The 17,198-nt window shown below is 45.0% G+C and overlaps 1 protein-coding gene across 1 annotated transcript in view; it reads left to right on the top strand.

The window, feature by feature from the left end:
- The window catches only part of LOC140453937 (double-stranded RNA-specific adenosine deaminase-like), an 83,148-nt gene that overhangs the window by 48,271 nt on the left and 17,679 nt on the right, over positions 1 to 17,198 (top strand). Inside the window, 5 exon segments of the mRNA XM_072548798.1 lie at positions 4,676 to 4,811; positions 5,571 to 5,785; positions 8,144 to 8,297; positions 9,880 to 10,051; positions 16,676 to 16,769. Coding sequence (XP_072404899.1) covers positions 4,676 to 4,811; positions 5,571 to 5,785; positions 8,144 to 8,297; positions 9,880 to 10,051; positions 16,676 to 16,769 — 771 coding nt within the window.

The following is a 17,198-nucleotide window of genomic DNA, read 5'->3' as shown; positions in this document are numbered from 1 at the left end:
GCAGTGAGAAAAGAGTTTTTCAGGATGCAAATTCATTAACAAAGAGATCGCTAGCATCCTTAAAACAAAAACATCTGACAAATGCAGAACCCTTGCGAACACCCTGGCGGACATCTAAATTCCAAATGGTGTGAGCATAGCTAATGACTTGCACGAATCTGAGACAATGTGTGTGTTTGGGATAATTCCGACGAACCAAACCCACGCTAAAGAGCCAATCGCAGAACACCAGCTTCAATGCCTAAGCACAGGGATATAGATGACCAGCTAAAACAAGTCGAGGAGCTTTTGCGCGTGAGGAACGCCCCGGACACTCTGGCCCTTGGGTTGGACTAATGGAGAATATTACCGACCTACTCGAGTGGTAGGGAGAGACAGAATAAATGGAGAAAGCCTCAAGGAGGCCAGATTAAAAAAGGACACACGGACTGGCACTAATACCAGCACAAAGAAAAGATGGGCAACGCTTAGAGCTCTGTTCAGAGTGACGCAGCAGTTCTACAAAACCAGCCGGCGCCAGCTAGCCCAAGAGATCGTGGGGGTGCCAGGGCTTGTCCTCTCCCAAAAGAGGAACTGGAGGCATGTTTCCAGGAGAAACTGTTAGTACCAAATCATAAATCCCATATTGGTAAATACGCCCTGTATACTGGGAACATAGATGATGGATCCTTGATGAAACCCATAGAGGTAGAGGAGGTTGAGACAGCTATCAAGGGGATAGACTAGCACAGTGCCACTGGACCGGACACCCTGAAACTGGGTGATATAAGATCCATTCACGAGGAGGAGGAAACTCGTCTATCCCGACTCTTCTCCTTGTAGTTAAAATCAAGCACGATACCGGAATTACTAGAAAAAAAGAGTCAAATGGTCTTGATGAAGACTGCCTGAAAAACATGGACAGCTGGCGGCTGATAACCATTGGTCCAATGCTGCTAAAAATTTTCACAAAACTAATGGCGAAAATGCCTCTGTGAAACTGTCAAAATTAACAACAGACAAAAGGGGTTTCTAGCAGCCACTTTCGGTTGCAATGAGAACGTTGTCATCCGAGAGAACATAATTAATGGAGCGAAACATAACCGTAAAGACCTTGCCGTTGTCTTTGTTGTTTTGGTGACAGCGTTCGACTCAGTTGGGCACAAATTACTATTGGAAACGCTGCAGAGAACACATCTCCCGAAAGCCTTTGTAGACCGGATCCAGGATCTCTGAGCTGGCAATACAACTGTGATAGAAGGGAACGGAACTTATACCACTCCAGTAAACATTGAGAGGGGCGTAAAACTCTCGAACATATTATTTAACGTCACTCTGGATCCTTTGATATGCTCTCTGGAGAAGGCTGACTCTGGGGTCACCATGCCCCTAGGTGGCAGAAGAGTCAACTGCTTGACTTTGGCTTTCCCGGATGTCATAGCCCTTCTGCGTTACTCTCACACTGGTATGGCGAGGAATCTGAAGCTGCTCCAGTCATAGTGACCATACAGGCCTCAATATTAACATCGTGAAGACAAAAGGCTTCCACTTTACATTCAAGAGAAGGCATTACTGTACAATCACTTGGTTAACTGGAAGCTGTGTATTGAATCTCTATTCTATATACCCTCAGGCGATACTGAGAAATACCTGGGTGCCCGTATTGACCGGTGGGCAGATGTGTTGGAAGGACAATGGGAGGAGAGGCTTAAGACCTGGCTGAAAGGAATACAGGCAGCATCTCTCTGACCAAAGCAATGCCTAGAAATCCTAAAAACTCATGTTGTCCCCAGATTGTATTTCCAGTTAATCCTGTCCGAAGTATTTCAAAGCATACTCATAAAGTTCGACCAGATCATACACAGCACCATGAAAGAGTTCCTCCCCTTCCCACCTCATACCCAACGATGGAATCCTGTATGCCAGCAACAGGAGCGGCGGTCTGGGCATGCCATACAACAAGAAGTGCAGATTCCAGCCACGATTGTCTGCAAACGCCAGGCGCTAGAGATGTCCAAGGATGCGATCATACAGGTCTCCTTTCAATATAGAGGAGAATGCAACGGTGTCTCTCTCAAAGTCCTCAAAGAACTCGAAGATTTCCTGCCTTGCAGCCACAGTGATCATGAAGGGGAAATGGCCCCAGTGACTCACCTCCAGACCATTATGCCAGCACTTCAGGAGGTGGGCGCTGGGTGACAGAAACCACCCAAACAGGTATGCAGGATGGAGAGAGGGGGACTTCCAAAAGTGGCGAAGGCTTGAATGTCAAGGGGCAAGCATTCCGTATTAGAGAGATGACAGGATCGCAAACTCTTGGTTGAAACCAGCAATCCAACTAAAGTCTTCACAGCTCATAAACTGCGGAGTAATCTATACCCGACGAGCCACCTATCAAGGGGAACACCAAACAGAATCGACACTTGCCAAAAGTGTGAGATGGCAATCAAAGCCATTTCACACATCTCCGGTTGTTGCCCATTCGTTTAAAAATGCTCGAATGAAGCGCCATAATAGTAATGTAGACCAGCTGCAGAAGCATGTCAGTAAGTTCAGCTGGGCGTCATATGTTGAGTCAAGATTGTTCATGAAAGATGGCTCACTGTGGAAACCCAATCTTCAATTTAAGAAAGATGGTGTTGGTCAATGTTACAGAATGGTACAAAAATGACAGTAAAGCTCTGGAAATGGGGTGGCAGGAACAAAGACCGCGATATAACCACCTTAACGCCGAGATAATGGAATTGACGGAAGGCTCTGAGCCTAAGGCAGCTTCATAATGGGCACTTGTGGCAAGTGGCTGGGCTTGAATAACAACTTTATAAAATTCCCCAGCATTGAACGATTCCAAACATTCACCCAAAAGACATCCAGGCTCACCTTGTCACTGACACTCGAATCACTACAACTTGTCAGTGATAAGTGAGCAGAATACCACAGACCGGCCCTGGCCAGAGACGAGGTCCGGCCAAGCCCACCAAAAAAATTAAAAAGTAAAGAGCAAAACCAAGATCAGTTATGACACCAGACTGATATTTTACATCTTATTTCGGACGACTTGGACCCTGGCCCGTGGTAATGTCAGAGAATACATGTCGTCGTTGAGTGACGTAAAGACTCTGAAAAGGCACTCGTGTGTTTTTCAAAATAGGTGGAGATAGGTCAGAGAGGAGGGTGGAGCAGATAGATGGGAAAGAAAATAGACAGGTCATGAGGGCGGTGCTGAGTTGGAAGGTTGGATCTGGGATAAGGTGGGGCGGGGGGGGGGGGGGGGGGGGGGGAGCGCGGTGGCAAAAGAGGGAACTGTTGAAATCCACATTGATGCCATGTGGTTGGAAGGTCCCAAGGCATAAGATGAGACATTCTTCCTCCAGGCCTCAGGTGGTTAGCAAGCAAGGTTGGAGGTAGAAATGTTCACCAATGATTGCGCATTACTCCTCCGATTTTGAATCAGCCATGTCCAAATATAGCAAGACCTGGACAATATCCAGGATTGTCTGAAAAATGGCAAGTAATATTGCTTGGCATCTGTGAGACATTATTGACCATCTCCAGCAAGAGAGAGAATCTCATAATCAACCCTTGACATTCAATGGGGTTCAGCAGTGGTAATGCCAACTGTCAACATCCTAGAGATCACCATTGATCAGAAACTGAACTGGACTAGCCATAAATACAAGGGGCTACAACAGCAGCTCATCCTGCAGGGAGTAACTCGCCCCTGACTCCCCAAAGCTTGTCCACCATTAACGAGGCACAAGTCCGGGGGGTGGTAGAATGCTCCCCACTTGCCTGGATGGGGGCAGTGCCAACTGCACTCCAAAAACTTGACACCGTCGGCACAAGCAGCCACTTGATTGACACCACATCCACAAACATGCACTTCCTCCACATCAATACTGTCTAGCAGCAGTGTGTACCATCTTCAAGATGCACTGCAGAAACTCAACAAGGCTCCTTAGACAGCACCTTCCAAACCGTTTTCATCTCTAGGAACGAGGGCAGCAGATGCATGGTAACATCACTGTCTTCAAATTCTTCTCCAAGCTGCTTATCATCCTTGGAAATATTTCACCCTTCCTTCAGTGACAATGGGTCAAAATCTTGGAATCTCTACCCACAGCATTAACTGCAGTGGTTCAAGATGGCGGTTCACCACCAGCACCACCACCTTGAGGCCAACTGGACTGGGCAATAGATGTTGGCCACCCAACAACACTCGGTTCCTGTGAATGAAAGTTTTAAAAATTTGGATGGGCTCTCTGGTTAAATTCTTATCCAAATTTTGATCCAATTGTGCAACACTCCCTCAATACCACACCACGAGGGTCGGTCTGGATTTGTGTTTGAGTCTTCAAAGAGGCACTGTACCACAACCTTATGGCTCATTGGAAAAGAGACCATACTGATATTACTGTGGAGCTGATGAGTGAACTGGTTTGGCATCAGGCCAGTTGTTAATCACATGCCCAGTAACATACATGTGTGAATTTAACTCCTGACATTAAAGTGGTGAATTGTTTAACTTCTAACCTTCAGAGAAACTCAATTATTTCTTTATAGTAAATCCTGAAGGGATATTTGGGTCCCCATAGATTAAGGCTACCTGAGTCTATATTGTAGTAAGCCATTTGTTTCCAGTATGACCTGTTTTGCTGCACTCTGTAACCAATCTTGATGCTCTCCTTCTGTATAGATTCACCATCATGGTTAAGCTGGGCAATGAGACCTTCCCGACAGCAACAGCTAACAGCAAGAAGCTGGCCAAGATGTTAGCGGCAAAGGCTGCTGTTGTCAATCTCTTGGGAAATTCTCCCCCCTTTCATTCCAAGGTAAGCTGTGGACCCACATGGCTCCAGCGTTGACTATTCTGACACCAATGATGATGGTGTGGGTGTGGTGCTGAGGGAAATCCAAGAGGAGCACACGGAGTACAGAAGTGACCAGTGTAAAGTCCACATGTTCCGTTTGCTCCCTAGAATTTCCCGAGGCTGCTGTAGTACTAAGCAATGTCACGCGCTGATTTTCAAACCGTTTTGAGGCTTCAGGCATTCGACCTGCTGAAGGGTCAATGCCGGAAGCTAATGTTCTCCTTCAGTAATCCTCATGCTGCCTTTTCCTGAAATTCTTCTTCCCTGTGCTGTCTTTTCCAAAGTGGTTACTTCATCACTTGTATGATAATCCGTCACATTGGTACTCTGCACTGATCCGCTGTTGGGGAGAAGGACAGCCCGCAGGTCTGTTCTTTCACTGAACCCTTTACTTGGGCAACGAAGCTTTCTGTGCACTACGTAGCTGTGCATCAGCTGCGTCGGTAATAATTCCACCTCAGCAAGGTTGAGGTCAAGCTGCACCATAGCATCATCTGTGTTAACATTGTAGTTAACCTGAGGACCCATCAATTCATTCAGTTATACTTTCAAGGTCCCATTGTCTTGTTTGAAAAGAGAATCCCATGAACATTTATTTGACTGAAATGCTCCAGGCATGGATCTTCCGAATTCGCTTCTGTTTGTCTTTCAGGCTCCCACCTTCTTCCTATTGAACTGTTCCAATCAGTGTCACTGGTAACTTTCTTTTCTCTGTGTTAGCCCTCAGACACAAACACAGAGAATTCTGTTGCTCAAAGCTCCATTCCATCCCTGTCATCGATGGACCTGGAGGCTGCCCATGCAGCTGGCCTGGGGGAGCTGATCACCTACCTGAACAAGAACCCTATTGGAGGGCTCCTGGAATACGCACGCTCAAAGGGATTTGCAGCCGAGCTCAAGATGATTGACCAGTCAGGGCCGCCACATGATCCCAGGTTGGTACCTCCACATCTTTCAAAGCGGTTGTTGAAATTGTTACCCCCAGTGCTTTCAGGCGGAGCACAGAGCACGCCAAATCATAGTAGCTCACTGCATTTTTTTTTAAATCAACAGAACCTGGATTTTTGCCCACTATCTGAAATCTGTCTCCCCTGATCCTCCCAGCAATGGGAATAGTTTCTCCACTGATGACTCTACAAGGGTTTTTTTTTAACACCACTGTTACATCTCACTGTAACCTTCTCTGTTCCGAAGGTACAATTGCAACATTTAAAAGGCATCTGAATTGGTAGATGAATAGGAAGGGTTCAGAGGGTGATGGGCCAAATGCTGGCACACGGGGCTCGATTAGTTTAAGAAATCTGATCGGCATGGATGCATTGGACAGAAGGGTCTGTTTCTGTGCTGTCTGACTCTGAAAACAATCCCAACTTCTCCAACCTTCTCATAGTGATTGAAATTTTACCCTCCCGGGTGCTATTCTCGTAAATCTCTCCTCTGCCAGCGATCTTTAGCTTTCCGCTGAACTTTCAATGAAGTGACTCTCAGCCTGTGGAATTTCTGTGCTGATGAACGAGACTTTTGCTTTTAAACGAACGCACGTTAATTAGTTATAAATTCCATCCTTCTGAAATTGGATTGTGCCTGGGCGAGAGCTTTTTAAACCATGTAACTCCTGCAATGAAACAACGACAGGTTTGCTCATTTGTGAGGGGAGCATTTTAAGGTGATAAATTTAAGAGCATTGCACAGTACTGAAGTGTGAGAGCTTACCAATCCAGTGGTGTGCATTTACTAAATGAGCGTCGTGACCAAGCCGTTTGCTTGATACTGTGCACCATGTAGGATTTTGGTCCTATTTCAGTAAATATGTCAGCATTATGGCACAGAGACTAACCTTAAGGTGTGAGGGATGAAAAGATCTTTGCTCTTTTAAAATCGCTGTTTGACCTAGTTGAGGTTCCTGCTGTTAGCGTGTTGTCTTGAGCTTTTGTCAGGAGGAGTCACAAACCTGGATCACGGGAGGAGCCTATTTTTCTGGCTCTTCGAAGAGCAAACCGTTGAATATCACACCCCAGTTTTGCTTCCTATAACCAATCTGATTCCAACTTGCAAGCAGTGAGTTTTAAGTCATAGCAGCCCTCTGTGTGAAAGGTTTTGCTTTCAAGAAGAAAGTAATATTTGCAGCCTGCCTTCTCGGTTTGTTCATGATGCTATTAACAAGACCTCCCATTCCTTCCCCCCTCATTCGTGTATGTAGCTATCTCTTAATTGTATCTCTGTTTTCCCTTTTAACCACTCCTTCCATGTTCTCAACACTCCTGAATTCTCTGAATGACTTGAATTTGAGTGATCCCCTTACACTTGTGGCACCAATTCTGGTTTAAGTCACAAGTGCAAGTACCCTTTTTTTTCAGCCTCATCCTGTTAAACCTGTTTATTTTCTGTCCAATCATTCCTTAATCTTCTCCTTTCTAGGGGATAAGGACCCCAGTCTTGTCAGTCTTTCCTGGATGTCATAGCTTTTCAATTTTGTGCTTGACTGGGCTCGCAATTATCCCTGCCATCACAGAGTCAGAGAGGTCTATAGCGTAGAAAAAGGCTCTTCGGCCCATCACAGCTGTGTCAGTCAAAAAACAAGCCCTGCATACTGTCAGCCCATTTCCCAGCACTAGGCCCGTAGCCTTGTATATCTTTGGCATCACAAGTGCATGTCTAAATGCTACTTAAATGTTATACAGTTTCTGTTTCTCTCACCCTTACAGACAATGAGTTTCATATTCCCAACACCCTGTGAGTGAAAAAGCATTTCCTCATTCCCCTCTCAACCTCCTGCCCCTCACTTTTAATCTATATCCCCTGTTTGTTGATCACTCCACAACAAACAATCTTCCTTCTTGTCTACCCTATACATGCCCCTCATAATTTTATGACGCTCCCTCTGTCTTCAAGGTTAACAACCCTAGTCTACTCAATCTCCCTCCATAACTGAAGCTCTCCAACCCCAGGCAACATCCTGGTAAAATTCTTCGGCACCCTGTCCAATGCAATCACACACCCTTGCTATAATGTGGATTTCAGAACTGGACTCTCATTCTTGGGTTGTGACCTAACCACGACTTTATACAGTTTACAGCGTAATGTCCCTGCTCTCGATTAGGGAGCCTGCTCATGCCTCCATTAGCCCGTTGACCTTGTGCACAAGTTACCACTTGTTAGCAAATGCCTGTCATGATGAAGCTTGAGCACAAAGCCTGGAGAGAAACAGGTGCTTTCATTCAATGGTAATCTCAATATTCTGTGCTGACTTAAGAAAGATTAACATTGTTTTTCTTGCTTTTATTTTGGTGCAGGTTTACCTACCAGGCGAAGGTTGGAGGTCGCTGGTTCCCTCCAGTGAGCTCCAGCAGCAAAAAACAGGCGAAGCAGGAGGCCGCGGATGCTGCCCTTCGTGTCCTCATTGGCGAGGGTGAGAAGGCAGCTCGGACCGGAGAGTTTCCTTCAGAGGTAGGCTCTTCTCAAGTAAGAGACCTCGGAGTGCAGGTACATAGTTCTTTGAAAGCTGTGACACGATAATCAGGGTGGTGAAGGTATTTAGCAAGCTTACCTTTATTGCTGAGACCTTTTGAGTATAGGAGTTGGGATGTCATGTTGAGATTGTACAGGATATTGAGGCCTCTTCTGGAACGCTGTGTGCAGTTTCTGGAGGCCTTGTTATAGGAAGGATATTATTAAACTGGAGAGGGTTCAGAAAAGATTTATCCAGGATGTTGCCAGGACTAGAGGCTTTGAGTTATAAGGATGGGCGGGGACCTTTTCACTAGACCATAGGAGGTTGACGGGGTGACCTTAGAGAGGTTTATGAGATTGTGAGGGGCATAAATAAGGTGCATAGCAATGGTTGTTTCCCTGGGGGGGGGGGGGGGGGGGGGCAACCTTTTCTCAGAGGGTGGTGCATATACGGAGTGAACCGCCAGAGGAAATGGTAGACGCAGGTATAGTTACAGCATTTAAAAGACATTTGGACAGGGTCATGAAGAGGAAATGTTTAGAGGGATGTGGGATAAAAGGTGACAAGTGGGGCTAGTTTAGTTTGGGAAACTTGGTTGGCATGGACTAGTTAGACCAAAGGGTCTGTTTCTGTGCTGTATGACTCTTTAACACAGCATGTTGGGGTCGAATTGTGTAACTGGTTGCAGACCTGTAGCTGGAGATTCAATACATCCAGCCTCTGTGCCAGAGAGAGAAAAGCGGTGGCAGCTTACCTATTCCTGATCAGATCTGGCATACTCCTGCATGCTTATGTGAGAAAGAGAGAGAACCTGGCCCAGGACTAGCATTGTGTACTACAGTGAAGTGCCCCACACTGCTCGCTGCAGTCTTGCAACTGCTAAACATAATATGAAAGAAATTGAATTGGCAATCTCCTTTTACCTCCCAAAACCACCCATCCATCCACCACCACCTCAAAAGGCCGGAGCAACAGGGACGCCATCTCCTCCAGATTTACCTCATCGATGTCAAACGCATCACCCTGACCTGGGTGTATGTTGGCCATTCCTGTTAGGATGTTTTGGGTCGAAATTCCTGACTGCCATCGATGTGGGAGCACCTGTGGTGTGGGTTGCAAGGAGTTCAAGAAGTTGGCTTGCCACCAGCACCTTGGAAGGCATGAGCAATAAATGTCAGCCTTCCCAGCAACACCCACATCCCGAGAATGAACTGTGAATAAAAGCTGCACTCTGGCCTGAGTCAGCAGCCTCAGCTGAAGAGAGGGAAAACTGTGGGCGGGTGAGCGAGTTCAACCTCGTAACGTGGGAAATGTTTGGCTGCTGAGTGGAGTTGTTTTGCAGAGTATAGCTTGTCTTTGCTGCCATGGTAACTGGGGTGCCGTGTGGAGGCAATGGGCTGTGTCAGTGGAAATGGTGCCACATTGCAGTACAGTAAGCAACAAAGGAACAATATTTGCTGATAATGTAACTGAGGGTTAAATTGCCTGTGAAGAGATGAGCTGTGCTTAATCTCAGCAGTCTCCTGCTCCCACCGCTGAGTAATTCTCTCTCTCTCTTTCTCTCTCTCGTTTCTGCAGCTGCCTGTGTCCGGGGGTACGATGCATGATCAGATTGCCATGCTCAGCCACCAGTGCTTCAACAATTTGACTGCACGGATCCAGCACAGCTTGCTTGGTCGAAAGATCCTGGCAGCCATCATCATGAAAAAAGGCGATGATGATCTAGGGACCACCGTCAGCCTGGGCACAGGTACGCATCACGGGGTTGGGGTGGCTGTGCGCCTGCTATAGCCAATCATGAGGGCCTACCGCATGGAGCTTCCCACAGGATTGCCAGCTTACAGTTTTGGAGCAGGATTAGGCCATTCCCGTTTGCTCTGGTATTTAACAACATTATGGCTGACCTTCAGTTGACAACTCTACATTCCTGTCTCTCTTCCAACCCCCAACCCCCACCCACCCACACTCCATTAATCTTCCGTCCCCTTTTGCTAAGGAAGACGCTAACCACCTCTGTCTTCGGGAATATTTAGAGGAGGAGATTGTATCCCACTGCCTTTTTAAGGTCAGAGTCCCAAAGACTTGCTCCTCTCTCAGAAAGTAAACATATGCTTCATTTTTATCTTAAATGGCCTTGGATTCACCTGAAGGAGGAAACCTTTATTTTCCATGTCCACGTTGTCAAAGCCCCTCAGGATCTTTCTTTCAGCCATGTTGCTGCTCATTCTTGGAAACTCTGGCAGATACAAGCCTAGGCTGTCCACCTTTTCCTCATATCACAACCTGGCCATTCCAGGTATTAGTCTAAGCTCCTTCCTTCGTGTTTATGTCCTTATTTAAATAAGGAGACCCAACCATGTGCAGTACTTCAGACATAGCTTCATCTATAACTGAAAGATAACCTCCCTACTTTGTTGTTATTATTGTGAGGGGAACTGAAAACCATATTCACTTTTCCGAATTGCTAGCTATGTCTGCATACTAACCTTTTGCAATTGATAACATTGCATAGGATCAATGGCACAGAAAAACACTCTCTTTGACCCAACAGCTTTGTCAGGTTATATCCCCCACCCGAACCTTCTCTCATCTTTTTTTCCTCTGGATCTACTACCTTAACCACTCTTCTCCCTGTGCTTGGAGTCAGAGAGATGTACAACACGGAAACAGACCCTTCGGTCCTACTCATCCATGCTGACCAGATATCCTAAATTAATCTATTCCCATTTGCCAGCACCCGGCCCATATCCCTCTAAACCCTTCCTATACATGTACCCATCCAGATGTCTTTTAAATGTGGTAATTGTACCAGCCTCCATCACTTCTGGTAGCTCACACCACCCTCTGTGTGAAAAATTTGCCCCTCAGGTCCCTTATAAGTCTTTTCCTTCTCACCTTAAACCTATGCCCCCTCTAAATTTTGGAGTCTACCCCTTCCCCCTAAATAATCAGGGGAAAAGACCTTGACTATTCACCCTGTCCATGCCCCTCATGATTTTATAAACCTGAATAAGGTCACTTCTCATCCTCTGGTGGTCTACAGAAAGCAGCCCCAGCCTATTCAGCCTCTCCCTATAGCTCAACCCCAGCAACATCTTTCCTATAGCTTGTCCTTTGTCCCTAAATTCATCTATTTGGATTCACTTCAACCACTCCCTGTGCTAGTGAGTTCCAAGTTCTTACCACCCTCTGGCTAAATTAATTTCTTCTGAATGCCACATTAGATTTCTTTGTATCTTATTTCGATAGCCTGTGTTTATGCTGCTCTATGATTTATGCTGCTCTGTGCTTTATGCTGTGTACCCACTGTATTGAAACCTTCCATCACTTTAAAGATCGCCATTAGGTCCCCCTTTGACTTGCTTTCAGCAGGAAAGAGGCTCACCCAGTAAGTCCTTCCCAGATACGTATACTCTCACGTCCCTGGAATTGTCCTTGTAATCTTCTCTTCACCCTTCCCTGTGTCTGTGTATCCAGAACTGCATGAAACACTCCAACTAGGGTTTGATATAGGTTCAGCATAACTTCCTTACTTTTCAGTTCTGTCCTTGCAGAAGTCAAAACAAATGCTTAGCCATGCTGACCTGAGGTGTGCTATTGTAGTGATTGATGTGTGTGTTCTCTGTAATCCCTTTCTTTGTCCACATCGCCCTAGACTTGCACCTTCTGAGTTCAAAGTGACCTCCACGTTCTTCGTACCTAAATGTGTTACCTCGCCGCACCACTCTGTGTGGTAACAAGTCTCACAAAAACATATGACCAGCTTTTTTGAAATCTCTCCCTCTTTAAAATGTCCTGATAGAGTGCAAGGGTGGAAAAAAATGATTGTAGATTTATACGAAACAAGGTCTCAGTTTTGAACTCAACATCAGAAAAAGAGCCATCAAAACATACAGATTAGATTGACCAGGCTGATGCCGGAGGTGTGAGAATTGTAGTTCCAAGAAAAACTTGTGATCGTGAGATTATTTCTCCCAAAGCAGAGAAGGCAATATTAAGTTAAATTGAAGCTGTTAAAGTTATGAAGTGTCTTAAAAGAAGTAGGGAGAAACTATTCCTTCTGGTTGTAAGGTCAGTGACAAGATGTCATTAATTTTAAATTCTCATTAAAAGTGAGGGGGAAAATGTGCAGAAGTTTCTAAACACAGGTCTGTTTGAGCATGAAGCAAAACAGAAGTAGCTGAAAAAGCTCAGCATCTGTGAAGAGAAATCATAATTAACCACAGTTCTGAGAAAGGGTCACTGGACCTGAAACGCTAACTCTGATTTCTCTTCACAGGTGCTGCCAGACATACTGAGCTTTTCCAACAGCTTCTGTTTTTTTTTTCTAATTTGCAGCATCTGCAGTTCTTTTGGTTTCTGTTAGAGTGTGATGTACTTTATTAAGGGAGAAGCAGAGGCAGCTGCCATTGTATCTCTTAAGAAGTGAAGAGGCCACTTGGTGGAATGCCTGTCCTTGCCACACTGTTTTAACTTCATGTCCTTATAATTATTCAGCCCGTCCTGCAGACATTTTCCTGCTTGATAACAACACAGCTGGGGGAATGGCAAAAAAAAAATCTTTTTAAGAGCTTCCATCTCTGTTCAGAATGGCTTTGAGCCATTCCACATCCAACAACTTCCTCTGAAAACTCTGCTCCCATTGCGCGAACTGTGATAAATTCCACCGTGGCAGCTGAGAACCCAAACCCTTGAAGCAGTTTGTCCCATCTCCCAGTGTTACTGGGTCCTTGAAGGAAACCCCCAAGATCCAGATACTAACCTTTTACTTAAAAACCATCAGTTCTGGTGTGGGCTGGATCATTCTGTGCCAAATTGTGCTGGAAGCCGTCAGTTGATTCTTACAATATATTTAATAAACCAGGGTGAAACTGTTTCTGTCAGTGGCAGAGGTAATGAAAAATTGAATGCATAATTGAAAAGGAGAAAGATCCAGGGATGGGAAGAAAAGCAGAGCAGAGAGGATCGGTTTTTGATTGTGCTGGTAAAATCGGCACAGGCATGATGGGCTGAATTCCTTCCATAACTTGGCTCGTTACTCCGTTTGTTCTGTGTATTTGCTGTGTCTAATGTGATTTTTTTTTAAGAGGCTTGTGTCCAACTCCATAAATCTGAAAACAATTCACCTTCAGGTAGGGAGTTTTGTAGCCTCCATGGTTTGATAAATGAGGACCCTAGAGGTTAGTGCAGTACTTGTACATGCGTTTGGTGTTTGCTTGTTTCACATTCTTCTTGGGAAGATTGTTGAGGCAGCTGACAGCTTGCTGCACAATAAACCTTCTTTTGCTTTTAAAATAACTATAAGTAGAAACATCAATCTTAAACAAACTGTGAGAGTAAGTAAGATGTACATTTCTTTCTGTTATGATCAAGGTCCCTTCTAAACCTACCATTCTTTGTAACCTTCAATTTCTGTTTACCTCTCTGCAAAAGGATGGAGTTTTGGTGCTGGATGTTAGATTACTTTCAGTTTTAAGCATCAGCTCTTCCAGGACAGGGCATTTAAACTGAATGTAAAACGCTGCCTACATTGTCCTTGACACTCCCTAGACGTGGCATAACGTAGGCTAGATAAAGATTAAATCCCCCTCTAAATGGTTCCATTCACACATCTCAGATTCCACTTCCAAAATGTTTTCATATATCCTTCTCCATGCATTCCCTGGTAGTGGTACAGTCAGAAAGAGTAGCCTGGCTTCTCGACTTTCTGGTAAGATTATTGAGGGCTGTATAGAAATTGCCTGTGGAATTTTCTGCAACAGAAAGTGGTTGAGGCCATTGAGTGTTTACAGGAAGGAGTTGGATATAGTTCTCGGGGCTAAAGGGAACAAAAGAGTAATGGGAGAAAGTGGGAGCAGGGGACTGAATAGAATGATCAGCAAAACTCAAAAGAGTTTAGCATTGATGTGAATCCAAATATAAATACTAGCCAGTCCTTTAAGAATGTCTCTTGTACAGGAACAGTCAAAGTTGTTTTTTTTTAAATTTTATTGAGTGGCAGAGTAGGCTCGAAGGCCCGAATTGTGTACTCCAGTTCCTATGTCTCCCAGGTCTCCAGTTGCAATGAATTTGGGTGGGTGTTGTACCAGTTGTATGACTTCTTTTGAAAGCCCACCTTGGAGTGTTAACAGTGCCTTGCTTGACTTGTCCTTTTGTCATGAGACTAACCATCTTTCAGGCTCACTGGTGTCCCCCAAGCCTTAGCAGTAAAATGAGAGGCTGAAACCGTATTAAGTTGCAGGTTTCTGAAAGCTAATCACAATTAGAACCCTTGTGAAAAAATTGAATTAGATTAGACTACTTACAGTGTGGAAACAGGCCCTTCGGCCCAACAAGTCCACACCGCCCCGCCTAAGCGCTACCCACCCATACCCCTACATTTACCCCTTTACCTAACACTACGGGCAATTTAGCATGGCCAATTCACCTAACCTGCACATCTTTGGACTGTGGGAGGAAACCGGAGCACCCGGAGGAAACCCACACAGACACGGGGAGAACGTGCAAACTCCACACAGTCAGTCGCCTGAGGTGGGAATTGAACCCGGATCTCTGGCGCTGTGAGGCAGCAGTGCTAACCACTGTGCCACCGTGCCGCCCACTAAATATCACTCTTTGTCTCTCCTTTCATAAGGAGATAAATGATGCAAAGAATGCTGAATTAGGATGAAAGCATTGGAGTTACTGTGGCTAACCAAATGCATTGGAGTTTCAAGCAAGTTAAATATTGTACCTGTACAATTGGCAACACACCAAACTGTTTTGACTATCGAAGATACACATCGCAAGTTGCTTGTGACGAGTATCTCCAGATTTCCCCTCTTTTATCATCCCTTTTTTTTTTCTCCCCGACCCTATGTCGTGCCAAGTTTTGCTTTCCACGTTGCACAGGCTATGGGTCATCTGCTCCATCACCTCCATTCTTCAACCTTGTGGTTTTAACTTGTGCAGGAGCAAAACTCAAGAGTTTAGTGTTGATTTATTGCAAGGAACCTGTTAGCAAAGCCAGAAATGTCAAGGTCTAGGAGGGTGAAGTCAATCCAAATATAAATACTAGCCAGTCCTTTAAGAGTGCCTCTTGTACCGGAACAGTCAAAGTTCTTTTTTTTTAATTTTGTGCTTTTAAGTGACAAATCATTTCCGTAATCTGTGGAGTGTAAATAATTATTTTAATGTGAAATGGATTTAGCCGGTTTTGCACTGTAAGCTCTAACAGCCTCATGTGGCCCAGTGCATTCAGCAGCCCCATGCACACCTGCTCAATACTCGATTACTGCCTGTACCCAAGTATTAAGGGTTTTTTGAATTACAAATGACCAGAAAACAAGGCTATTCCTTGAGGCTTTTCATTTTAGCTTTTATTTACTGTAACCTTTCCCTGGACTGCCATTTCATGAGGACTGCTAGAGCAGTCTTCGGGGGAGTGATCAAGCCCAGCTCACACTCGTACGTCCCCAGCTCTTAGATTATATAGATGGGCAGTGAAGCAGGTCCTTCTATTGGGAAGGAGCATGGGAAGTAATGTTTTCAACGTGCGTCCTCAACCAATCTGAACTACTGTGGAAGGATCAGTTGAAATGTTCATGAGGTTGCTGAGAACCACGTTTGTAATCTGTACCAACTTAACCGATCCCAGCCAAATGAATGTTTTGGGGACACTTCAGTTACAGCACGTGACTTTGAAAGAGAGGCCGGGGAGAAACCCCAGGTTTATTGTGATATCTGTGACCACAGCAAGAGAGAGAAATCAGCCAGGGTTCCCAATCCTGGTCACTGCCCAGTAACTCTGTGTTTGAGAGAGAGAGTGTTTTGTCTGTGGGGTTTGGGGGTTGGAATCACCTAGGGTTCTCAATCCTGATTAATGTTTCCTTAGCCCCCATGTTTGAGCGAGCAAACGGAAATCTGTCAGGGCTCCTGTTCAGTGACTTTGCTCGCAGGGTTGTGTGTGGATGACCGTATCGTGTCTGTTGTTGTAAGTTCCGTAGTCAAATAGCCTGTCGAGTCATGAAGGATAGTGCTTTAGTCAGGTAAGGGAAAGTCTGATTAACTTTACTTTGGCAAAATGTCAGAGCATCAGGAGAAAGCAGTAAAGAATGCATAGGGAGCATCTTTAAAACAAAAGAAATAAAGTTTAATAAATTTTCACTGATTCTAAGAGTGGAGATTGTGTTTTTGGCACTTACTCTGGTTGTGGCTATTTAACATGGTCACAGTTGATGCCATTGCTCTGTGACCCGAGGATGAGAAAACATAATGACTGACGCATTTTTATCAGTTTGAGTTCAATCGAATCAGTCTTTTGGTAGAGCCTTCAGGGTATACTGTTGAAATGTTAGGGTTTGCTGAGACTGTGATTTCTCCTGCTTTCTCACAGGTAACCGATGTGTTAAAGGAGAGGAGCTCAGCCTTAAAGGGGAAACCGTTAATGACTGTCATGCAGAAATCATCTCCCGGAGGTGCTTCATAAGGTAAAGGGGTTTCTAGAGACAGGGAGAAGAACTGAGAGGTTTAGCCTTAGCAGGCAAAGGCTTGTTTGCAATGATACTTCGCTACACAAACCAAGAAGATCACAGTTTTAATTGCAGGTCTGTACTCGGTTGATTGGAGAACCACAAACCACTAGCAAAAGAGGCTTAGTTAGCCTTCCCATCCCGCGTGTCGACTGTGTATTTTGATTTTGTATCTTGTTGGCAGAGTAGACCCAATTTCTCCTCTCTACTGCTAGAACGTTTTCTGACAGAAAGTTGATATCGGACTCGACATGTTAACTTTGTTTCCACAGACGCTGTCAGATCTGCTGAGTTTTTCTAGTGTTTTCAGTTTTTGTTTTTGCCAATAGAAGGGACTACTATGATTCATGTGGGACCCTGAACATAATGTCTGTGAGGATTAGGGTA

This window comes from Chiloscyllium punctatum, chromosome 28, assembly GCF_047496795.1.
Source record: "Chiloscyllium punctatum isolate Juve2018m chromosome 28, sChiPun1.3, whole genome shotgun sequence".
NCBI lineage: Eukaryota > Metazoa > Chordata > Chondrichthyes > Orectolobiformes > Hemiscylliidae > Chiloscyllium > Chiloscyllium punctatum.
The sequence above is the reverse complement of the archived record's forward strand: the minus strand, read 5'-3'. Positions and strand labels throughout refer to the sequence as shown.